This window comes from Manis javanica, chromosome 4 (genome assembly GCF_040802235.1).
Source record: "Manis javanica isolate MJ-LG chromosome 4, MJ_LKY, whole genome shotgun sequence".
In the NCBI taxonomy this organism is placed as follows: Eukaryota; Metazoa; Chordata; class Mammalia; order Pholidota; family Manidae; genus Manis; species Manis javanica.
In genome coordinates, this window is record NC_133159.1 from 48,490,113 (window position 1) to 48,515,531 (window position 25,419).

General features: G+C 36.3%; 1 protein-coding gene across 1 annotated transcript in view; it reads left to right on the forward strand.

Moving 5' to 3' along the window:
* Positions 1-6: 6 nt before the first annotated feature.
* HOOK1 (hook microtubule tethering protein 1) overlaps positions 7-25,419 on the forward strand; it is a 61,566-nt gene continuing 36,153 nt past the window's right edge. Inside the window, exons 1-6 of the mRNA XM_073234015.1 lie at positions 7-323; positions 6,733-6,818; positions 12,013-12,085; positions 20,775-20,825; positions 22,002-22,134; positions 24,849-24,916. Of these exons, the coding sequence (XP_073090116.1) occupies positions 261-323; positions 6,733-6,818; positions 12,013-12,085; positions 20,775-20,825; positions 22,002-22,134; positions 24,849-24,916 (474 nt within the window). The 5' untranslated portion in view covers positions 7-260. The remainder of the gene's footprint in view (positions 324-6,732; positions 6,819-12,012; positions 12,086-20,774; positions 20,826-22,001; positions 22,135-24,848; positions 24,917-25,419) is intronic.

Below are 25,419 nucleotides of genomic sequence, written 5' to 3' on the forward strand. Positions count from 1 at the left end.
TGCGCGACCAGTGCCAGACCCCGGAGGGCGCGAACGGCGAAGGGGAGAAGAGCGGAGCAGGGCGGAGCGGGGGCGGCGGCGAGGAAGGGGTTACGCCGTCGACGTCCGCGGCGCCAGGCTTCGTGTGTGAGCGACGCTGGCGCTGGGCCTGGCAAACGAGCTTTCCCGGCGGGCCAGCAGGTGGTTGACGCCGGCTCCTGGCGGAGCGCGGGGAGGAGAGAGGTGTCTGTATCACCGGCGTAGTCGACGGCTGCCCGGCCATGGAAGAGACGCAGCCGCTTCCGCAGTCCGAGCTGCCGCTGTGCGACAGCCTCATCATCTGGGTGAGTACGAGAGGCCGAGGCGGGCCGAGGGGTCCCGGCGAGTAGTCCAGTTCTCCGCAGGTGAGCCTGAGGAGTGACATGGGACACCTGCGCCGCAGACTTGCGCACTGTCCTCCGCGCCTGCTGTCGCCCTTGACCGTGAAAGTGCCACGTCCGGGTCGTGAGGCAGATGTGTGTGTGTCTCTGTTTGTGGGGGTGGAGGGAGGGTAAAAGGAGCCCTGAGAGGCGGAACGCAGGAGGCTGGAATGACCCTCCCCCATTACCCTCACTCCCTGGTCGGGCTCCCAACAGCGGTGGCTGGAGCCAAGCTCCCATTGCCTTTGCTCCTTCTTGTCCCATCTTCTACCCCTGCCTGGCGCCCAAACCCTGGACTTTCTGGACCATCGACTGTCGTGTTCCTTGGCAACAGCCTTCCCGTAGGGATCTTTGTGGCACTTGTAGGGTAGACCCGCTCGGAAGCCTACCTCCTACCCCATCCAGTTTGCTCTTCTTGGACACAGGTGGTAAAGGTTTTTTTATGTTTTAGTTCCTGAATCAGTGCTTCTCCAGGACCCTAGACCATCCGATTTTTTAGAAGTCGCTTAGAAGAGATGTTGCCACGCATTTCCTTGTGGAGAAAAAGAAACATTGGGGGTGGGGGGCTCATATTCCCTTTTTTTCTCTAACCCACCTCCCCCACTTTCCAATGGACATTTTCTTTAAAGAGAAAGACTTGGCGTATTCATTTGCACTTTATTCATGTTTCATATTTCCATTAATTTGTGTTGGGTTTGGACAGGCAGGATCTGCTCCCAGTATTTACATCAGCGAAATGAAATCTCACCTTTTGGAGGTGTTCACAGATCCGAGAGCTAAGCGTTCAGGTTTGGTTTCTAACCCATACTGGGCAAGGTTGATGCCTGATGGTCCACAAAGTGTGCTGTTAATCGTGCCCATCGCCAAACCAGTTGTTTAGTTCTGTGTAGGGGAGTGTGTCAGAATGGAATGTAAACAGACTGGATCAGTAGGCGGTAATTGGTTGATGAAATTCCCTAGCTATCTCCTAATGGGAGTCATTCAAAAGAATAAGAAATCAGGGAAGGTTTCCGGCCGTGTATGAAGTCTATTGGAAATAACCATAATTTAAAGCAGCTTTTATACTTTGGAGGTAAATAGCTTTTGCTTTAAATGGAATGCAAGTATGTAGGGTTTCTGAATTTAAAGCGATTAGTTAATTGTTCATCACCATTTTCATTTAAAGTAAGTATTGGGGTGTAGATGCTGGATTTAAGATTGTTAGGGAACAAGGCAACATTACTTTTGATGATGTGTTTTGTTAAAACAAGTGACTAAAGAGTATATTGTAATCTGTTACATTGTTGCTATAAACATCTAAGTAGTAAACTTAGTTTTTATGATATGGTTAACTTGTATATGAGGTTAATGGAGAAGCATTAAACTTGAATTGTATTGCAGTATTTAAAAATATTACGTGATTTTATCTGTTCTCTTAATGAGTATTCATTGAGTTTTTACTTTGAATAAGGTACTGAGAGAGACATATCAAGAATAATCAAAGAACTCAGTTTTATTAGAGTGGTAGGCAGAGCTGTGTATTTTTACAATGGAAGGTGAAGTTACTTAAAAACTGCAAAATGTTATAAGCCGAGTGATAAGGAATTATAGAAGACAGAATACAGATGGTTGTTTGCTTCTTCAGTTCTTTCTAAGGCTGCTTAAACCCTGGAGAAAATGAAATTATTGTGCTGAAAATGGAATTATTGTTGTATCTATACATACTACTACAGGCAATCCATCTACCCCCTTAACATTGCCCAGCTTTATGATTAAGAATAACCACACAATTCCTCTCATATTTCTTTTTGCAAACCTTTATCAGTACCCTATTTGTGTCCCCTCAAGAAAATTACCTCATCATCTTAGGCACCAGCTATAGATCCATCCCTTCTACTTCTATTAAAACTTTGCTCTGTCATATTTATGCCCTTCCTGCATTTACTACTTCTTCCTCCCCTTTAATTCTTTCCTCTCTACATGTAAAGTTGCCCATATTTTACCTATCTAAAAAGAAAGAACAAAAAGCCACCATTCCCTGTTAAAACCACACCATTTTCCCCTTTCCCATCACAGTCAAATTTCTTGAGATTTTTTATACTCAACCTTTATACTTCTTGAACTTTAATTCGCTCCTCAACTCACTGCACATGAGCTTCTTTTTTCCTAAGGCTTCCTTACTGGATTTGGCAAACTGGAAAATGTTTTATTACACTTATCTTACTTCATGGTTTTATATGCAATTATCTTCTGCCTTAGTTTCTTGGGTACCTGTCTCTCCTGGATTTTCTTCACCTCTCTAGGTGATCCCCAGTGAACTTTGCTGTCTTATTTTGCCTTTGCCAGCCACTACATTGTTGATGTTACCTCATTTCCCCAACTTTCTCCAAACCCCCTCATGCCACACTCCCCCATGCGCACTGTGCTGCATTTACTTTCTATTTCTTAAGGAAGTTAAGCTTTTTAAAAAAAAAAAAAAATATATATATATATATATATATATATATATATATATATATATATATATATATATGCATCAAGGTCTTTTAATTTCTCATCCCTCTACCTAGATCATTCTTCTAGTGATCCCCGTGGCTGACTTCTCACCATTCAGTTCTTGGGTCTTGTTGTCATCTTACAGAGAGACTGTGACAGCGATCAACATGCCTGTTCCCAACTCCTATCCCATTGAAACCTGTTAAGCCTTTCTGTTGTGTCTATAACAGCTAACACTTTCTGCAGTCATCTTGTTTGCTCCTTGGTGTTAGGGCTCTTGTGTGACCTGTTTTCTGCTCTATCCCAGAAACAAGAACTGGCTAAGATCTCCAATACAACACTGAATCAAGGTGGTGATGGTAAATATCCTTGTCTTGGTCCTGACCTCAGAGACCATTATCTCACCATTAAGTACATTGGTTTCTGTAGTTACCTAGGGTGAATTTGGAACTGTATCACGGAGAATTGATTCAGCAAGTAGAAATCAGAAGTGGGTTTTCCAGACATAGGAAAGAATCCCTAGCAGTAATGTAAATGGACTTCAGCAGTAGATTGAAAGGAGGTAGTGGAAGACACATTTGTCATAATATCCCTGATCTCTTAATTGTTCCCCATCATGCTAAATAATGTTACATGTTGCAGGAAAGGAGTAGGAGATGCAAGATGCAACTTTTTAAAGTTATGATAGAGCCAAATCATAGAGGTGAGAAGACAGTTGGTTGTAAACTATGTTCTTTCATCACTAGACACTGTTCCAGAATAATAGAACCACTATTAACAGCATTGGAGAAGTCATTAAGAAAAGTTGGTTATGTGAAGAGGCCTCTTTTGGCAGATTTTAAAAAGTTTCATTTTATTATTTGGAATTGATCTCAAAATAGTTCTTAGATGTTATACTGCTACTTAGTAAAAAAATACAGTCCTGAAGGATCAACTTGGGTATCATTTACATGGTGAAGGGAGTACATAAGAGTTTGAAATATTTGTATGAAGGTAGATTTAATTCTACCTCTTGACTCTGTGGCATTTGAAAATTCTAAATCTTTGGTCTCACCAATAAAATTAGAAGCTTGGACCAGATTTGTTTTAATGATTCCTTTGGTTCTTGCATTCTTTGACTTTGTGAGATGAAGAAAAGACTAATACCAAATGTATGCCCAAATTAGCAAAAATTACTAAAGGCTGAATCCTTTTCATGAAATTTTAAAACTCAAAACAATGATCTTTCTGCAGTGGTCAGCGAGAGGAGGAGAATATGAGAATAGAATTGATCCTTGTAGAGTTTTTTTTCTTTTTCTTTTGGTTTTCAGTTGTGAAAGCCTCTCTTCTTCCTTGATTACTGTGATGTTTATATTGAAGCAGTACAGGAACAACATTTCCATAGATATGATTTTTTATTTTGTTTAAAAATAAAGAAGAAAGTAAAATGGTTATTGCCAGAATACTGTGGGTTAGTGATGGTAGCACTGATGTCCTTTTTGGGTCACTCACTAAAAAGCTTTTGTCTTTTGTTTCTTCACCTCTATGAAGGAAGAGTAGTATGAATACATTTTTTTTTTCCTGCTGTTTTGGCCTCTGCCCACTGGGCTTTTTAATTTATTTATTCTTCTTGGTCATAAAGCCTTTCAGTTTAGTCAAATGAACTTACGTTCTCTGTTACCTAATTGAGCAGCTAGTTTAAGCATTTCCAAGAGACCTCCAGTTTCCACGACTGTGTAAAGGAAAAATTGATCTTAATCTTGGCGTGGTGGGCAACAAGGCAACCACTTAGTATATAAACTACTTTTACATATTTCTTTACTATTTTACCTAATATTCTGTACCTCTTAAATTTCTTTTTAAATCATTAATCATACCCATTTTGTAAAAACTTAATGAATAAATGTAAATAGGCAGAGTTGATGTATGGGAGTCACAGTTTACCTGAAATTTTATGATTATTTTCCTTTTAAAGATGCCCTAAGCCTGTACATGTAACTAACTGCAAATCCCTTTATATTTTAAATAGTCCATGAATTTCATCCTGTTCTCTCAATCAGCGTTACCTTGATTGTCTCTAAACTATCGTCAACAAGACCATTGCAGGAGCCTTCTAACTGACTCAAGTGTTAAGCTACTCTATTTCCTTTTCTGTGTCACTATTGCTGCTCTCCAAAACAGACTAGAGATGTCACTCTCCTCCTTAGTACCTTTCGGTGATTCTTCATTACTCAGAGCAATGGTTCTAAAAAAATGATGCACATAAGAAGCACATCAGGATTTTCTGATTTATATGCCTGGAGATTTTGAGACATATTTCTTAGACCTCATATTTTAAGAAACCGTGACTCACAGCTAATGTGCTAACAGCTTTTCAGCTTGTACCACATGCCAGGCACTGATTTAAGTATGCTGTGTTTGCTAATTGATTTAATTCTCACAACTATTTTGCAAAAACTCTTCTACAGCTTCTCAAAATATAGTTGATATCATTAAGGATTAAGTCCAAACTGCTTGCCATATCCGTCCAGGGTCCTGACCTATTTCTGTTTATTTAACCCCCTTTCCTGTCCTCCTTTGCACTGGAAATCCAGTAATACTGAACTGCATGTTACCTGAAAATACCGTCTCTTTTCATGTATCTGTGCTTTTATCATGTTCATATTTCCTGAAGTTTCCTTCCCCTGGCCTAAGTCTTTCCTAAGTGTAAGTCCTAAAGAAGTTATTTGAGTTACATATAATTCAGAACATTTTTTGCCTACTACCATCATGGGACTAGAAATGGCATTTTCTAGAAATGATTTCTTTAACTCTTGATTGGTGCTACATAAGGTAGAAACTTGGCGATTTTCCTTTGTAACCCCATCCTATACTACAGTGCCCCACATAGAGTAGGAGCTCAGTAAAGTGTATTTTGTACTTTGAAAGTAGATTGAGTTCTCTATGTCATTCTCCCATGTTGTATTAGGATAGTGGAGATAGATTTGTAGAATCAAAGTACACAAAACCACTAAAGGTCAGTTCTCAGAGGAGAGAATTTTGTTGGTTTAAAATGGTTAAGTGGTAAACCAAGGAACTAATTGAATAGTAAAAGAAATGAATATGTGTAGGAAAAGAGAATCATAGTATATTTAATTTAATATCCTGTGGGTTGAGATTAGATTTTTAGAAAATTGTGGTACATTTTAGCTCTGTTGTAATTTGCTTCTTAAAATTTTTCAAATATTTGCTTAATTAGAAAAAAATGGCACCATTCTACTTCTCTTTTTAATGTATACATGAATTTTTAACAAACAGGTGTTTGAAAAGTTAGTAATATCTAAAGCAAAACTAGATAGAAACAACTTGACATGGGTGGGCCCTGGATTGTTCATGTCCTAAGGCTAATTGCTGGAAAGCAGGACAAGAGTCCTGCATTATTTTAGAGCTCAAGATAAATTAGCAGTTTTAGACTTGACATTTCTAGGCTTTGTTTACATATCAAATTGTATGAGTGAAATTTCAACTTGCAGATGTTAGGTTATCTTGAAGTTCTTTACCTCAAGAGTATAGAAAACAGACTGTCTTAAGAGTTCCACATGTGGCTTTCAGAAACTCTGAAATAGTTCATACAGGAGATCAATATATTGTACTATTTTAGGTATGATTTTCATGATTGTATGAAATGTTAAGTGTTTATTTTTATAAAAACATTACACAGCTATAGAAACTTAGTGTGGTTTCATTTGTTTAGCAGGGTCTGAATTTTAAACAAAACAGGACAGTTTTTAGCTATTTTTCTCTCTAGTGTTCATTCATATATATTTTTGGAAGGGGGTGAGGTAACACTACCTTGTAGGTATAAAAAGGCGATAAGGTAATTTGCTTTATGTCATTTTAGCTGCAGACTTTCAATACTGCCGCACCTTGTCGAGATGTCAAACAGCTGACTAACGGGGTTGCCATGGCACAAGTTCTTCATCAGATGTAAGTAGTGGTCCAGACTCTCCCTGAAGGACTTGTAAACCCAATGATAATGAAGAAAATGGAGATGTGTATTCTAAAAGCTATTAAAACTGTATCCTATTCAGAATGACAGTCATGTGGGTACCAAGGCATTTGTGCATCTAGGGAACAAAAAATTTCACTTACCTGATTACTTGTTTGTTCATAGAGATACATCATAGTTACATGAGTAGTCAGGATTCTTGTCTCTTCAGGAGATTTTAATTTTAAACTTGTTCTGGTCATGTTCACGACCTATAATAACTGGGAAAGAAACAGGTTAAATGAATGGTATAATTGCTTTTGCCTTTTTAAGGTGCCAGTGCATGGAGGTTATTACAGATAATTGAAACATAAAATACTGGATTTGGAAAAAATACTAAATTTGAAATCTACATTTGAATTAATAGTAATAACTGTATGAATTCACCAATAAAGAAATATGTAAATAAAATTTAAAGTCACAAATGTTGGGGTGGCTTAGCTAATAAAGTGATTCTATTTGGGTTAGGCCCATTTTATGTAATTATATAGTATCAAAAGTTCCTAAATCCATTATTTCCTAATTTTTGCCAAACATTATACAGGAATTGTGGTTATAATATCTACAATAGGAGCTTAATTGTCCTTAATATGACAAATAGGGCTAATTGTGTAGTCATAACTTATTGGTAGTCATAGTGATTTTATATTAGTTTACTTCTATGATAATATATCTTCAGTGATACCAGCATCCTATGTCTGCTATATTGTTTTATATCAGAGATTGTTTATTTAATTGCTGCCATTATTTTTGTTAAGGTTTGTTCTGATTGACTTTGAAAACCCTGTAAAAGGGCTGGTGAAAATTCTTTATCATTCTTAGGAAAACAAAACAATTTCAAAATCGTAGTTACTTGGAATATTCAAAATGTAATTTGAAAAGACAGATTTTATGGTTAAAGCAAGATTAACACTTTAAGAGACAAACTTAACATAAACAATTTTTTGGCAGTCACTAAAATATGCCTTATTCCCTGTTTTCTTAAAAATATTTCTTAAATATTTTACTCATTTATGCCCCGAGGGGTTTCAAAATGATTTAATTAGAGTGAAGCATTCTGAACATGGTCCTTCCTTGATGACATGGGAAAGTCGTTGTTTTTGCTGGTAAAATGTCCACCTTACCTTTTCTCATTGCAGTGTATTGTGGGTATTGGGTGTAGGTGCAGCTACATCATGGTTGGTATGAATAGAGGGCTGATATGTGTTTCCTTACCTCAACAGTGTCATCCAAAGATATTATTTAGATGTACTATGATGGCTTTGTACCACAATACAATAGAAGAACCCTGTTTTATGATATGATATGCATATGGTGTTTTGATTCCCTATATTCTAGCACTATACCTGATGCTTAGAGTAGGATCAGAACAATTTTAGTTAAACTGTATCCTTTATCACCAACTCATTTTTTCCATAATCTGTTCGATTCTAATGTTATTGCTGATCCTTTGTTTTTCTGACGTTTTTTTTTCTTTAATTCTCCCTTTTGTCTCATTGTTTCCTAGTAGCTTTTCTGCAGGAATAATGAAAGAGCCAAACAATCAGAAAGCTCTTTTACTTCATAAATCAAATGACAGTGAGCTAAAATTACACCTAAACTTTTATTTATTTATTTTTTGCTGTTTGCTGTTTTTGCATGTACTTAGATATCTAAGGCTCCTTATCTAAGGGCCATTTCAAATTTATTTTTCTTTTTGAACTGCCTTCCAGTTTTGTAGCTTCCCTGAAGTCTAGATCTGGGTAGTAAAATTTATAGCATGTGTTTTCCCCTACTGCAGTACTTCAGTTATGGCAACCCTAAGAAACTAATACAGTAATACAGTTGTAGTTATAGTTTTTCTTCCATGTATTTTTAAAATAACAACAGCTTCTACACACATTTTACAAAATTTGTGTTACGTATTCAGACTAAAGGTAATAATTAAGGAACTATAGAACCCTAGCAATAATTCCATGACTCACATGTATGTCTAAGTCATACAGTTTGGACATCAATTTTTAAGATTGTATTATTTAGAAGCATACTTGCCTCATGTAAATAATGAAGGAGTTATTCATTAAAATTTGCTGCTTAGTTAGCACAATTTCCCTTTTCATCTTCAGTAATAACTTTGATGTTATTTGATGTAAGTCACGAAGTCATCAGTGCAATACATAACGAAGTGCTTTGAAGTGTTCAAAGAAATATTTAAAATCTAACATTTTAGCAGAGTGCCCATTGAAACAACAGAACTATGTTACATAAAGTAGTCAGTAGGTATTAATTACTACTTGTATTTAATTGGTAAAATTGAAGACAAACACCCTGGTAGAATTAAAAAATAATGTAGTGAATCTTACTCAGTTTTATTAGGAAACAAGTGTACTTAGATGATTATAGAATCACATGGAAAAACTTTTTTAGGGTGAGTTAGAAGACTGATATAGTAGGGTTCTTCAGAGAAAAAGAATCAATGAGTTGTATATATATATATCTATATATAAAGAGATGGGATGTACAAGTGGATCAAATTTTGCCTCCTCAGTCTTACAGCACCTTCTTATTTGGTGTTCCTTGTGTTTCACTGAAGTTCTGGTAAATACAAGGAAAGGGGCTAAGTGTTGGAGCCAGGAGTCTAGTTAAGACATTGGAGATGTGTCAGTGCAAAAAGTAGAAGAGGGATCTGTCCAGAAAGTTCTGACATTGGATATCAAGGTCAGTAGTCAGAAAGATTGACTGCCATTATAATTGTTTGAGAAGGATGAATTTATTTATAAGAAAAAAAACAGGAGATGTATTTTTTATGAAGAAGATAGAAGGTATCTAGCAGGGTATTACAGACTGAATGTTTGTGTCCCTTCAAAATTCTTATTTGAAGACTAAACTTCCAGGGTGACTGTATTGGAGAAGGAGCCTCTGAGGAAATAATTAAGGTTAAGTGAGATCAGAAGAGTGGGGCCCTGATCTGATAGGATTAGAGCCTTTATAAAAAGGGACATCAGAGAGCTCATTCTCTCTCTGCCTGTGAACATACAAAAAAGAGGTCATGTGAGCATGCAGCATATGGTGGCAGCCATATACAAGGCTGGAGAAGAGACCGTAGAAGGACACCTACCTTGCCAGCATGATCTTGGATTACTCAGCTTCCAGAACTGTGGGAAATTTCTGTTGTTTAACCCACCCAGTGTGTGTATTTTTTTTATTGCAACCCAAGCAGGCTTAGACATAGGATTAAAGTTGATTTGGGGTATGGAAAGGAAGACAGGAAGGAATGCAAGTATAAAGGAGGAAAGACTAGGAGACGTTATCTCTAGATCCATTTTCTAAAGTTGTTTACAATGTACTTAGATGATTATAGAATCACATGGAAAAACTTTTTTAGGGTCAGTTAGAAGACTGATATAGTAGGGTTCTTCAGAGAAAAGAATCAATGAGTTGTATATATATGTATATATAACAGGATGGGATGTACATGTATGCGTGCGCACATACACGCACATGGGGTGGGGGTGGGGGGATTTGTTTTAAAGAATTTGCCTGTGTGATTATGGAAGTTGGCAAGTCCAAAAACCACAGGTCAGGCCTGCAGGGCAGAGGTCCAGGGAAAAGTTAATGTTGCAGCTGGAGTTTACAGGCAGTCTACTAGCAAAATTTGCCCTCTTAGGGTAGGGCAGTCTTTTTCTTAAGGCCTTCAACTGATTGGATGAGGCCCACCCACATTCTGGAAGGTAATCTGCTTTACTCAGAGTATACTGACCTAATGTTAATCTTATCTAAAAAATATCTTCACAATAACATCCAAGCATTTTGGCCAAATATATGGGTACTGTGGCCTAGCCAAGTTGACACAAAATTAACCATCATAACTGTTACACCTCTTTTGCTTAATCTGATATCAGAAGAAAGTAAATTTACTCTGGCATTTTTGACTCATTAACTAAATTAATTCAGACTTTTCGCATAAATACCTGGTTAGAGGTACATGATTTATACATTTAGCCAAATTATTTCGGTAATTGTAGCCTCAGCATCTGGAAAAGGTGAACATAAATTATCACTAATTTGTTCAAAAGAAAGTGGTTACAAATTCCAAACAGGTGAATTAAAAATAGTGAAGCCATTTTTGGTTACTTCAGTCAGAGTGGTATCTTCTTTATTAGAACATCTGAGGCAGAATGATTTCTGACAAAGCAGGCACCGTGTTCTAGTTTCAGCTTTACATTTTTTAATTCAAGGTAGAAAAAGAATCCCTTTCATTTCTTCCCTTTTGTTGGCTTATCTGTAAAGTAAAAATTTAGATGAGATGTTTAAGATGTCTTCTAGCCCTAATATTCTGTGATTTTGTAGTTTTGTTTAACTCTTATTAAATCATGTATGACATTCTTTTTAAGACTCTTTACTTTCCTTCTTTAATAGCTATTTCTATAAGTCAGAGTAGTAAATTACTCATCTTCATATTATTATCTAATTCCTTACTCAGAGCAAGCATCCAAATATTTATTTAGAATATAATCTACTAATGTAGTTTACTGATTATAGTCAAATATTATTTTATTAAATACATAAAAATTTAATACAGCATTTCTTTGTCTTGGCCTTCAGTATCCATTATAGACTTTACAAGTTTAAAGCTAAAACTGTACTTGTAGATTTCTCATTACATTGATTTAAGTCTAATAGATGTATTTTAGGCTTTGCCATGTACTAGTGTCACTTTGAGCAAATGACTTAGACCTTCTTAACCTCAGTTCCCTCAAGAGTAAGATTGGTAGTCAAGTTACTATGATATTTAAATGAAGTAATATGGAGAAACATCAAGGATAGTGCTTGATACATAGTAGACATATTAAAATGTTAGTTTTTTTTTTTTTCTCTTTAGGATTGGAACATTTACATCTTCCTACTACCAGGGTGCCTAGTAAGAGCTGCTTGATAGATGTTTGCTAAAATTAAAGATGTTAATGAATCAAGTAATTTATTTTGAGAAATTTCAAAAGATTTCCCCAAAAATTCAATGGTTTCATTTACATATTTACTGTTCTTATTATGGACAGGCTTTAAGATACAAAATAACTTTGTCTATTAATTCAATTTGGTATTTTTCATGTAATAAAAATGCTTTAATGCTTTGTATTTGTGCTTTTGTTTTAGTGATATAGCTTGGTTCAATGAATCTTGGTTAAGCCGAATTAAAGAGGATATGGGTGACAACTGGAGAATAAAGGTATGCAGATAGAACAGTAGGAACCCTTAATCCAAACAGTGGTTCTGAAATTAGCCCTAAGCTTCTCATTAGCACTAAGCACAACAAAGTCGTTTTTAAAAAATTAAGGGTACATTTTACTGTGTTCAGTTTGAGTTGTGATAAGTGTATGTTCTTATATATCTACCACCATAATTAGATATAGAACATTTCCATTAACTGAAAACATACACTTTACACTCCTCAGTTAATCCCCACTCCAAACTTGGCCCAGGTGGCCACAGATCTGCTTTCTGTCATTTGTGGAGTTCCATATAAATGGAATCAAACATTATGTACTCTTTCTAGCATTTTTCAGTCAACATAATATTTTTGAGACTCATCCATGTTGCCTGTGTTAGTACAATTAACCCTTGAATGACATGGGGGCTAGGGGTGCCAACCTCTAGCACTGTCAGAAATCCACATATAACTTTTGACTCCCTGAAAATTAAACAACCTGCTGTTGACTGGAAGCCTTACTGAGAACAAACACATTGATTAGCACATATTTTGTAATATGTATTATATACTGTATTATTGCAGTAAACTAGAGAAAACTTGTTTTTTTTAAATGTTGCAAATCTTCAAAAAGTTTTACAATATCTTCGGAAAAAAGTTCACATATAAATGGATCCTTGCAGTTCAAACCAAACTTGTGCTGCTTAGGGGTCAGCTGTAGTTTTTTCTTTTTTTGCTAAGTACTATTTCATTATACTTGAGTAGTATTTCATTACTTGTGCTTAACCATTTGCTTGTTGATGTTTATTTGAATTGTTTATAAATACAATTCAATTACAATGACTTTAAATTCTGTTAATGTTTAAATCATGTAATTAGTATCTGTTACTAGGATTATATACATTACATTTTCATAGTCAATGGGGTTGCCATTATGAAATACTTGCCTTTATCCCTGGTGATATTCCTTGTTCTGAAGTCTGATTTGTCTGATATTAATGCAGACACTCCAGTTATGATTATTTTTTGCTTTACTATATATTTTTCAGTTTTTTAAATCTGTGCCTCTGTACTGAAAGTGTTTTGTGTAGACACCTAATAGTTGGGTCTTCTTTTTTTTTTTTAATTTGGTATCATTACTCTACAATTACACGAGGAACATTATGTTTACTAAACTCCCCCCATCACCAAGTTCCCCACATTCCCCATTGCAGTCATTTTCCATCAGCATAGTAAGATGTTGTAGAATCACTACGTGTCTTCCCTGTGTTGTACGACCCTCCCCGTGCCACCCCCCCACAATATACATGGTAATCATAATGCCCCTTTTCTTTTTTCCCCCCACTTATCCCTCCCTTCCCACCTGTCCTCCCCAGTCCTTTTCCCTTTGGTAACTGTTAGTCCATTCTTAGGTTCTGTGAGTTTTCTGGTATTTTGCTTCTTCAGTTTTCCTTCAGTTTTTCCATTATACTCCACAGATGAGTGAAATCATTTGATACTTGTCTTTTTCCACTTGACTTATTTCACTGAGCATAATACCCTCCAGCTCCTTCTATGTTGTTGCAAATGGTAGGATTTGTTTTCTTCTTATGGCTGAATCATATTCCATTGTGTATATGTACCACCTCCTCTTTATCTGTTCATCTACTAATGGACACTTAGGTTGCTTCCATTTCTTGGCTATTGTAAACAGTGCTGCAATAAACATAGGGGTGCATTTCTCTTTTTCAAACTGGGCTGCTATGTTCTTAGGGTAAATTCCTAGGAGTGGAATTCCTGGGTCAAATGGTATTTCTATTTTGAGTGTTTTGAGGAACCTCCATACTGCTTTCCACAATGGTTGAACTAGTTTACATTCTCACCAGCAGTGTAGGAGGGTTCCCCGTTCTCCACATCCTCACCAACATTTGTGGTTGTTTATCTTTTGGATGGTGGCGATCCTTACTGGTGTGAGGTGATACCTCATTGTGGTTTTAATTTGCATTTCTCTGATGACTAGTGATGTGGAGCATCTTTTCTTGTGTCTGTTGACCATCTGAATTTCTTCTTTGGAGAACTGTCTGTTCAGCAACTCTGACCATTTTTTAATTGGATTATTCGCTATTTGTTTGTTTAAGTGCGTGAGCTTTTTATATATTTTGGATGTCAACCCTTTATCAGATCTGTCATTTATGAATATATTATCCCATACTGTAGGATGGCTTTTTGTTCTATTGGTGGTGTCCTTTGCTGTACAGAAGCTTTTCAGTTTGATGTAGTCTCACTTGTTCATTTTTGCTTTTCTTTCCCTTGCCCGGGGAGATACGTTCATGAAGAAGTTGCTCATGTTTATGTCCAAGAGATTTTTGCCTATGTTTTTTTCTAAGAGTTTTGTGGTTTCATAACTTACATTCAGGTCTTTGATCCATTTTGAATTTACTTTTGTGTATGGGGTTAGACAATGATCCAATTTCATTCTCTTCCATGTAGCTGTCCAGTTTTGCCAACACCAGCTTTTGAAGAGGCTGTCATTTCCCCATTGTATGTCCATGGCTCCTTTATCATGTATTAATTGACCGTATATGTTTGGGTTAATATCTGGACTCTCTATTCTGTTCCACTGGTCTATGGCTCTGTTCTTGTGCCAGTACCAAATTCTCTTGATTACTGTGGCTTTGTAGTAGAGCTTAAAGTTGGGAAGCGAGATCTCTCCTGCTTTATTCTTCCTTTTCAGGATTGCTTTGGCTATTCGGGGTCTTTTGTGGTTCCATATGAATTTTTGAACTGTTTGTTCCAGTTCATTGAAGAATGCTGTTGGTATTTTGATAGGCACTACATTGAATCTGTAGATTGCTTTAGGCAGGATGGCCATTTTGACAATATTAATTCTTCCTAGCCAAGAGCATGGGATGAGTTTCCATTTGTTAGTGTCCTCTGTAATTTCTCGTAAGAGTGTCATGTAGTTTTCAGCGTACAGGTCTTTCACTTCCTTGGTTAGGTTTATTCCTAGGTATTTTATTCTTTAATGCCATTGTGAATGGAATTGTTTTCCTGATTTCTCTTTCTGCTATTTCATCGTTAGTGTATAGGAAAACAACAGATTTCTGTGTATTAATTTTGTATCCTGCACCGTTGCTGAATTCAGATATTAGTTCTAGTAGTTTTGGAGTGGATTCTTTAGGGTTTTTTATGTACAGTATCATGTCATCTGCAAACAGTGACAGTTTGACTTCTTCTTTACCAATCTGGATGTCTTTTATTTCTTTGTTTTGTCTGATTGCCATGGCCAGGACCTCCAGTACTATGTTAAATAGCAGTGGGAAGAGTGGGCATCCCTGTCTTGTTCCTGATCTTAGAGGAAATGCTTTCAGCTTCTCACTGTTAAGTATGATGTTGGCTGTGGGTTTGTCATATATGGCCTTTATTATGTTGAGGTACTTGCCCTATATACCCATTTTGTTGAGAGTTTTTATCATGAATGGATGTTGAATTTTGCCAAATGCTTTTTCAGCATCTATGGAGATGATCATGTGGTTTTTGTCCTTCTTTTTGTTGATGTGGTGGATGATGTTGATGGATTTTCGAATGTTGTACCATCCTTGCCTCCCTGGGATGAATACCACTTGATCATGGTATATGATCCTCTTGATGTATTTTTGAATTCAGTTTGTAATATTTTGTTGAGTATTTTTGCATCTATGTTCATCAGGTATATTGGTCTGCAATTTTCTTTTTTTGTACAGTCTTTGCCTAGTTTTGGTATTAGGGTGATATTGGCTTCATATTGAGTTGGGAGTATTCCCTCCTCTTCTATTTTTTGGAAAACTTTGCGGAGAATGGATATTATGTCTTCTCTGTATGTCTGATAAAATTCAGCAGTGAATCCATCTGGACCAGGGATTTTGTTCTTGGGTAGTTTTTTGATTACCAGTTCAATTTCTTTGCTGGTACTTGGTCTGGTTCTGTTTCTTCCCTGGTTAGCCTTGGAAGTTTGTATTTTTCTAGGAAGTTGTCCATTTCTTCTAGGTTTTCTAGCTTGTTAGCATATAGATTTTCATAGTAGTCTCTAATAATTTTTTGTATTTCTGTGGGGTCCGTCGTGATTTTTCCTTTCTTATTTCTGATTCCGATGATATGTGTAGACTCTCTTTTTCTCTTAACAAGTCTGGCTAGGGGCTTATCTATTTTGTTTATTTTCTCAAAGAACCAGCTCTTGGTTTCATTGATTTTTTTCTATTTTATTCTTTTCAATTTTATTTATTTCTTCTTTGATCTTTATTATGTCCCTTCTTCTGCTGACTTTAGGCCTCATTTGTTCTTGTTTTTCCAATTTCCATAATTGTGACGTTAGACTATTCATTTGGGATTATTCTTCCTTCTTTAAATAGGCCTGGACTGCTATGTACTTTCCTCTAAGAACTGCCTTCGCGGTGTCCCACAGAACTTGGGGCTTTGTGCTGTGGTGGTCATTTGTCTCCATATATTGCTTGATCTCTGTTTTAATTTGGTCATTGATCCACTGATTATTTAGGAGCATATTGTTAAGCCTCCATGTGCTTGTGAGCCTTTTTGTTTTCTTTGTAAATTTATTTCTTGTTTTATGCCTTTGTGGTCTGAGAAGTTGGTTGGTAGAATTTCAATCTTTTTGAATTTACTGAGTCTCTTTTTGTGGCCTAGTATGTGGTCTCTTCTGGAAAATGTTCCATGTGCACTTAAGAAGAATGTGTATCCCGCTGCTTTTGAGGTGTAGAGTTCTGTAGATGTCGGTTAAGTCCATCTGTTCTAGTGTGTTGTTTGTTCAGTGCCTCTGTGTCCTTACTTATTTTCTGTCTGGTGGATCTATCCTTTGAAGTGAGTGGTATGGTGAAGTCTCCTAGAATGAATGCATTGCATTCTATTTCCTCCTTTAATTCTGTTAGTATTTCTCTCACATATATTGGTGCTCCTGTATTGGGTGCATATATATTTATAATGGTTATATCCTCTGGTTGGGCTGACCCCTTTATCATTCTGTAATGTCCTTCTTTATTTCTTGTTACTTTCTTTGTTTTGAAGTCTATTTTGTCTGATACAAGTACTGCTACACCTGCTTTTTTCTCCCTGTTGTTTGCATGAAATATCTTTTTCCATCCCTTTACTTTTAGTCTGTGTATGTCTTTGGGTTTGAGGTGTGTCTCTTGTAAGCTGCGTATAGATGGGTCTTGCTTTTTTATCCATTCTATTACTTTGTGTCTTTTGATCGGTGCATTCAGTCTATTTACATTTAGGGTGATTATTGAAAGATATGTACTGATTGCCATTGCAGGCTTTAGATACGTGGTTACCAAAGGCGCAAGGGTAGCTTCTTTACTATCTAACCATCTAACTTAGCTCTCTTATTAAGTTATTATAAACACAGTCTGATGATTCTTTATTTCTCTCCCTTCTTATTCCTCCTCCTTCATTTTTCATATGTTGGGTGTTTTGTTCTGTGCTCTTTTTAGGAGTGCTCCCATCTAGATCAGTCCCTGTAAGATGCCCTGTAGACGTGGTTTGTGGGAGGCAAATCCCTCAACTTTTGCTTGTCTGGGAATTGTTTAATCCCTCATTCATATTTGAATGATAATCGTGCTGGATACAGTATTCTTGGTTCAAGGCCCTTCTGTTTCATTTCATTAAGTATATCATGCCATTCTCTTCTGGCCTGTAAGGTTTCTGTTGAGAAGTCTGATGATAGCCTGATGGGTTTTCCTTTGTAGGTGACCTTTTTTTCTCTCTGGCTGCCTTTAATACTCTGTCCTTGTCTTTGATCTTTGTTTGCCACTTAAATTATTATGTGTCTTGGTGTTGCCCTCCTTGGATCCCTTGTCATGGGATTTCTGTATACCTCTGTGGTCTGAGAGGCCATTTCCTCCCCTAGTTTGGGGAAGTTTTCAGCAATTATTTCTTCAAAGACACTTTCTATCCCTTTTTCTCTCTCTTCTTCTCGTATTACTATAATGCGAATATTGTTCCATTTGGATTGGTCACACGAGTCCCTTAATATTCTTTCATTCCTGGAGATCCTTTTATCTCTCTCTGCCTCCATTTCTCTGTGTTCCTGTTCTCTTATTTCTATTCCATTAACGGCCTCTTGTACCTCATCCAATCTGCTCTTAAGTCCTTCCAGAGATTGTTTTATTTCTGTATTCTCCCTCCCAACTTGATCCTTTAGCTCTTGCATATTTCTCTGTAGGTCCATCAGCATGGTTATGACCTTTATTTTGAATAGTTTTTCAGGAAGATTGGTTAAATCTATCTCCCCAGGCCCTCTCTCGGGGGTTGTCTTGTTAAGTCTGGACTGGACCAAATTCTTCTGCCTTTTCTTGGCGATAGAGATAGCTGTAGGCAGGTAGCACATGTGTCAGTTGGGAGAACGAAGTCCTTTCCTGCTTGTTGGTCACCTGGCCCTTCTCTGCTGCCTGTGTTGGTTATCCGCACACCTGGTGCAGCCTCCAGATTAAACCCCTAAGCTGCCGTTGGTGGGGTCCCCGTCAGTGTTGCCAAGAGCCTTGCAGAGAATGGGAGGCGCACCGGGTGTGCTCTCCTATGAGAACGGCGCCCCTTCACGCCTTGCACTGGTTTCTTCTGCCTGTGCCGGGTAGCTGCGTGTTGGCGGCAGCGTCTGGGTGTGGCCCAGGCAGTTGCACACCGGGAGGAGATTCTGGGCAGTTTCTGTGGGCACAGCCACTCCCCAGCTGCTCTGCCGCTGTGAGCAGGTGCACGGCTGCTCCCCAGATGCTTCGCCACTGCGTGCTCACAGGTGCAGCCGCTCCCCAGCTGCTCTGCCTCTGCATGCATACACCCAACCACTCCCCAGCTGCTCGGCCCCTGCAGCCGTGCCACGCTGGAGGGGGATCAACTGGTAGGCCGTTTGTCGCTGTCAGGGGCTTCAGAGCTACGCTGCATCCCAGGGGTCTGGGGTGCCTGAAGTTCTCAGGATTCCCAGCTTCTGGGCTGAGTGTGCTGGGACACTTCCAGCCAACTGTGAGGCCCCTGTCCCTTTAAGACTTTCAAAAAGTACTCGCTTTTCATTTGTCCCAGGGGAGCTGTCTGCAGGGGACCGCTCACAGATTTTACTCTTCTGTTTCTCTAATATCCAGCACACCATGCAATGTGTGTCTGCACTCACATTGCTGATTACTAGGGCTGGTTATTCAGCAGTCCTGTGCTTCCACTACCTCCCTGCTCCGACTCCTTTCTTCCTGCTGGGGAGCTGGGGTGGGGGGAGCCCTTGGGTCCCACCAGGCCACGGCTTGTATCTTATCCCCTTCGTGAGATGCTGAATTCTCGCAGATGTAGATGTAGCCTGGCTGTTGTACTGTATCCTCTGGTCTCTCTTTTAGGCATAGTTGTATTTTTTGTATTTTGAAAAATGTGTATGGTTTTTGGAGGAGATTTCCACTGCCCTACTCACGCCACCATCTTGGCTCCTCTAGTATTCTGTCTTCCTTTTTTACCCACTGATAATTTCTCTATTTGGTTCTTTAAAAAAATAAAAACTCTTGTACTCTTTGCCTAAATTACTGTTTTCATGTAAGTCCTTATGAACTAGCAGGTTTAACATTATTTTCAAATTCTTTAATCCATCATTTCTTGGATTATTTTTATTGACTGAGTTTTCTCCTCATTATGATCCATATTTTTTATTGGAGTCTGGACAGTGTTAGTCTTATTGTTGAGTGCTGGATTTTTTGTATTATTTTAAAGAATGCTGGACTTTATTCTCACAGGCAGTTTAGATACTTGTGAATCAATTTGATCCTGTCAAGGTTTTTAGGAGGGGGAGGCAGATCTAGAGTTATTTTTACCTCCAGGGCTGGTTAGACCTACCACTTATCTGTGACCTTTTAGGGTCTTCTCTGAAAGCTTGTCTATACAGCATAGTCTTCACTTGCTGGTGGGAATTTTAAGTTTCTGGCCCTGTGTAATCTTTGGGAATTGTTCAACAAAAGTTCCCTAAACTGTTTTCTCCTTGGAATTACTTATGACTAGAGAAAAAAAAGAGAACTTATTTTTGTTTAATCTTGTTGAGTTTTCACCCATGCACATGCAAATTAGCATTCAGCCAGAGAGTCAGAGAAACTACTACGCAGATTTCCGGAGCTCTTCCTCTCCATAGTTCTCACCTCTTCATCTGTCAGCCCTTTAAATTCTAACTACTTTGACCTTCCTGTATTTCTGACATCTCTTTTCTCCAGGCTTTGTTTAGTTTCTACCACCTTATTAAGTGTTATGGAAGTTGCCTCCTGAGAGAAATCTTGGACTAGCGTTGGGCTCATCTCTTTTGTTTTCCTTCTCTCACATATTAGACTTCTATACAGCCTGTTGGCTAACACTTGTAAACAACTGTTCCTTGTATTTTGTTACTTTTTCTAGTCTGTGGCAGGAGAGTAAGGCTAGACTCACTAATGATCAGAGGTGGACGTGCTTGTAACTACATCTTTAAAGTTGGCATTTGAATTCATGTTCCTCACTTTAAATAGAATCACCCTGGCTAAACTATGTAAGCATGGATATATTATTTCTTTTAATCAACCTCTGATTAAAGCTTTGATGTCTTTGATGTTTAAAAAACATCATATACTTGTATCTGTAAAACTAACGTTTTTGTCATTTTTATTGGGGGAGTTTTTATTGTCTTCCACCTTGGCATACATTTCTTTCATTGTTATTATGAAATTATTTAAGTCTTATTCTTTTTCCCCATTAGGCTAATAATTTAAAGAAAGTACTTCAAGGAATTATGAGTTACTATAATGAGGTATGGAAAACATCTGACTTTGCTTAAGTACAAAATACTGTGTGATAATTATTGACACTGAAAAATGATGTGGCTTTTTATTTATAACATTTACCAGACTATAATTTATAAATGGAATGCACTGTTGTTTCTTGTCATTTTTAGAACATTCAAATTTTGTGAAGATAAACAAGCATAATACACTGATTTGTAAAATAATGTTTTTCTATACTGATACTATTTAAATTGATATTTTTTCTCAAATAGAAGTGCCTTCATCTTTATATGATTTGATTTTATGTAGTGCCATCAAGTAGACTTTATAATTAAATAGAAATTATTTCCTATTCAAAGCATTATTTTGACATTTTTCCCAGTGTAATAACAGCAAAGACATACTGTGAACTTACACTTGTGCAAGTGAATTTGGAAAAAAATGCAAAATGGAAGTAGTGTTAAAGTCACTTTAGATAAGTACATTATTCAGGTAGTTTTTTTCCCCCCTTATTCAGCATTATACCAAATTCTTTAGTAGGATTATTTGATATAAGAAAGTTCATGTTATTCAAGAAAGTTATGTTTGGGAGATTGTGGTTTAGTTTTGCCTTGATTTTGTTTTTAATTTTTAGGTTTGTCACAGAATTGAACTTGTAATTTCTTCCAATTAAACTTCAGACTGAAATTTTTCAATTCATTAATGCATAAAACTCATTTTGAAGGTTTTTATTTAATGCCAAGAAAACTTAATAAGCTACAAAAAGAATTCATTTGATTCATTATATGTTTGTAAATTTGTGATGATTTGTATTGTGGTTCTCTTGTGAATCAGTCATACACCAAAATGTGAATATATCCTTTGGCTTAATATAAATATGCTTATGTTTTAATGGAAAGGCACAAGTTTTGTCATAATAGATCAGTCAGGGGATTCTCAAATTAAACAATCCCTCTGGCAATGGGATCAAAGAGTATTTGGTAAAAAACTACTTTAGTTAATTTTGTCTGGTTACTCAACATTTTGGGACATTGCTTGAACTTTGTTAGCTGATTTTAGTCAATAATTATAAATTTATTCATAATTTTTCTGAGACGCTTCATGAACCTATTTAGAATTTATTTTTATTAGAATAATTAAGTGTATAAATTCTTTGTAGCCTACATAAATTAGTGATCAGATTTATTGTCTTAATACTGCAGTTTTTGGGACAACAGATTTCTGAAGAACTTATCCCTGATTTAAACCAAATAACTGAATGTTCCAATTCTGTGGAGCTTGGGAGGTTGCTCCAGCTTATTTTAGGTTGTGCAGTCAACTGTGAAAAGAAGCAAGGTAAGTGAATTTCAATCATTTGAGGATACCAACTTTCTAGAAAAAACTTGTTGCTATTGAAAGCATAAAAATTTACTATTACATCTTGGCAGAAAGCACCCTTGAAATATTAAGCCCAAAGATCTGAATTATAGCCCAGCTCTGACATTAAACATTGAGGATCTTATTTGTACCTGAATTCTGAGATTGATATTCAGTGGCTTAATTAAATGTATTTTAGTTTAATTAGTTTAATATATTCAGTTCTCAGGACTTAATGGATACTCAGTAAAGTTGTACTTATTCATCTGATAGATTATCTGTTACACATGTAAGATAGAACATTAGGTTGATTCAGATTTTCATAAATAAATATGTAGCTACAAAATTATAATCATGGCTTCTTAAGTGATATTCTGCCTGTCCAGTATGTCTTCCAGATAAGAATTTTGATGCTATACATGGAGTAGAATATTATATTGTTATATCCAAACACAGTGATCCATATCCTGCTTAGTGCAAAAAGGTCATTTTTTTATTGCACATAGTAAATAAAAAATGAACTGAACAGAGCAAGATTTAATTCCATTAGGGGCTTGCACTAGTTTGGGTGGTGAGATTTGTGATGGTGATGTTTTTTGCATGATTCATCCAAACTTGGTCTTTAGTACATCACCTTTAAGAGATTGTTGGGTGCTTAAGTTTATAAAATATAAAACACTTTAAGCCAGTACATTAGAATACACATTGAGTGTTATCTAACTAATAAAGAGAGCATATGATATGGGATAAATTCAATAAGAATAAATGCAGGAGGGAGAAAAACATGCATGATACCAATTGTTTATCAATAAAAAAGGACAGGGATAAGGTTTCAGAAAACTTTGATATTAGTTCATGTAGATCATTAACTAGCTGTTTTTTTCTAGGGCAAGTCAGTACTTCTCCATAGGTCATTATTTCTTACAAGTAATGTCAAAGATCTATATGTTGGGTTTTTCATTAAAATAAGAAATATTTGCTCACGGAATGTTAAAACGTACATAACTGTTTAATTCCAAGTTAACACATAATAATTCATTTATAAATCTTGCAATTTATTGTTCCTCACTGGAGAACAATTTATTGTTCTCACAATTTATTGATCCTTTTTTAAGTTGATTAATGCTTTGTTTCTATTTTAATTATTGGCTTTAACAATTTTTTTTTTGCCTAATTTTAGCATGTTTGTCAGTATTAATAGTCTTTTTCAAAGAACCAACTTTTGTCTTTGATTTTATTTTATTTATACTGTTTAATATCTGTTTAATTACTTTTTATCTCATTTCTTTTGAATATTTTTGTTTTAAATTGATCAGTCCTTTCCTCTTTAAACTACAATTGACGTTTTAAGCCATAATTGTCCTATAAGTCATGATTTTGTTGCCTACTATGCATTTTGATACATGTGGTACTTTCATAGTTAAGTTGTAAACATTACTTAGCAATTTTATCCTCAGATTTTTAAAAGGAAATTGAATTCCTGGATGCATAAATAAAAGTTTAGCAAGTAATAATAGAAAAAATTTTTCATTGTTATTATCAAGAAGAGGATTATCTAATTGGATTTATTTTTGTAGGTACGTGAGTTACCAATTTTTACCAGTGAGCAGATAAATTTTTTAAAAAGTTAGTAATTTTACTTAAAATCTAAAAACAAAACACATTCACAATGTAAAACAGATTTCATAACCTTTATACTTTGAAGTGGGAATTTTCAAAATGACTCCAAGATACTGTAATAATCTCAATCTTGAAAGAATAAAATAGTTTGGTTAACAGCAGCATGTCTATCTTGGTGGGGAAAGAGATTTTTTTATGAAGGTTTCAGCAAACCTGAAACATTCCATTATCTAGAAAGTCCAGGTAAAGGAAACCGTTGCCTGTGCTTTCTCCAGATAGTTCTTCCCCTTCTCCACTCCGTGGCACTTGGTGGTCAGGTGCATCCGGCATCTACCAGAATCTTTGTGTAGTTCTTGGCTTCACAAAAAAAGAAAGCTTTAGAGAACTTTTAGGAGTTTTCCAGAAGAATTGTTAAAACAATAAAAATATTAGAAAATAAGTCCTTAAAATTCCCGGAAAATATTTTAGCTGAAAAACAGTTGAAGTGGATTTAAATCTGCAAATATATGAAGGACTTTTTCCCATGGTTCCTCACTTCTTATTAGGACAGAACTAACTTAATTTCCTGCAGGTGTGTTTGTGGTAACATAAGGCTGTCCTTGAGGTGAGACTTGGTGAATGTTAAGCAGGTGTTACAGGAGGCTGTGTAAGTCCCTTTTTTGAAAGCGTTCCTGAAATGAACTGAATAGGTGACAAAATGAAACTTCCTGGCCTTAAGATTTTAGGAGTTCATTTAATGCATATAAATTCATCCCCATAATATTGAATATTTAGCAAGAGGGAAGAAATTGTCATAACTGTCTTAAGATTCATTGCAATCTTTCCTTTCTTTTTCTTATAAGAAAATTAAAGACTTTCTTGTTCAGGAAAAATAAAACACTTAAAAATATTTATATGGTGATTTCCAATTCTACTTATTTGATTTCAGTGAACCTACCTCTTGTGGAAAAATAATGTATTTGCCTAAAGAATTAGTGTGATAAATGCATTTTTATACTGTTAATTGAATGGCTAAAGTACTATGGATGAAGAGTAAATTATTTTTTCAGATCTGATTTTTTTTTAAATCATAGAACATATTCAAACTATAATGACCTTGGAAGAATCTGTGCAACATGTGGTCATGACTGCTATTCAAGAGGTAAGTTATATTGTGTTCACCAATGTATACAGATTCTAAACCAAAGGACATAAAATTTCTACATAAATTTTATGCATGTGTATCTTTCTGTTTGTATAAAAACCTACCATTTACAACAGGTTTATTTACCTTTATCTAGTGTCTCCAGCCACCTTTTTTTTTCAAGTCTCTTAAAAGAACTTTAAATTCAATTTTAGTACTTCTGCATTTTTTTGTTGTTATTCTTGATATATATTTTCATTGAACTATAGTTGATATACGATCTTATATTGGTGTCAACATAGTGATTGCAAGCTGGAAAATTCCTGCACGTGAACTGATACCCTCTTGTTTTGGAGTACTGGCCTCTGTTGCTAATAGGCTCCAACCCTCTTTCTGCTTAGGCCCAGGTACAATCTCAACATCCTTCAGAGAGGGCCTAGACAGCCACTAGGGAAAATCCACCAGATTTGGCATGTGAGCCAAGTCTGAGTAAAAGCCTTTTTGTGAGTCCTGTACTATGG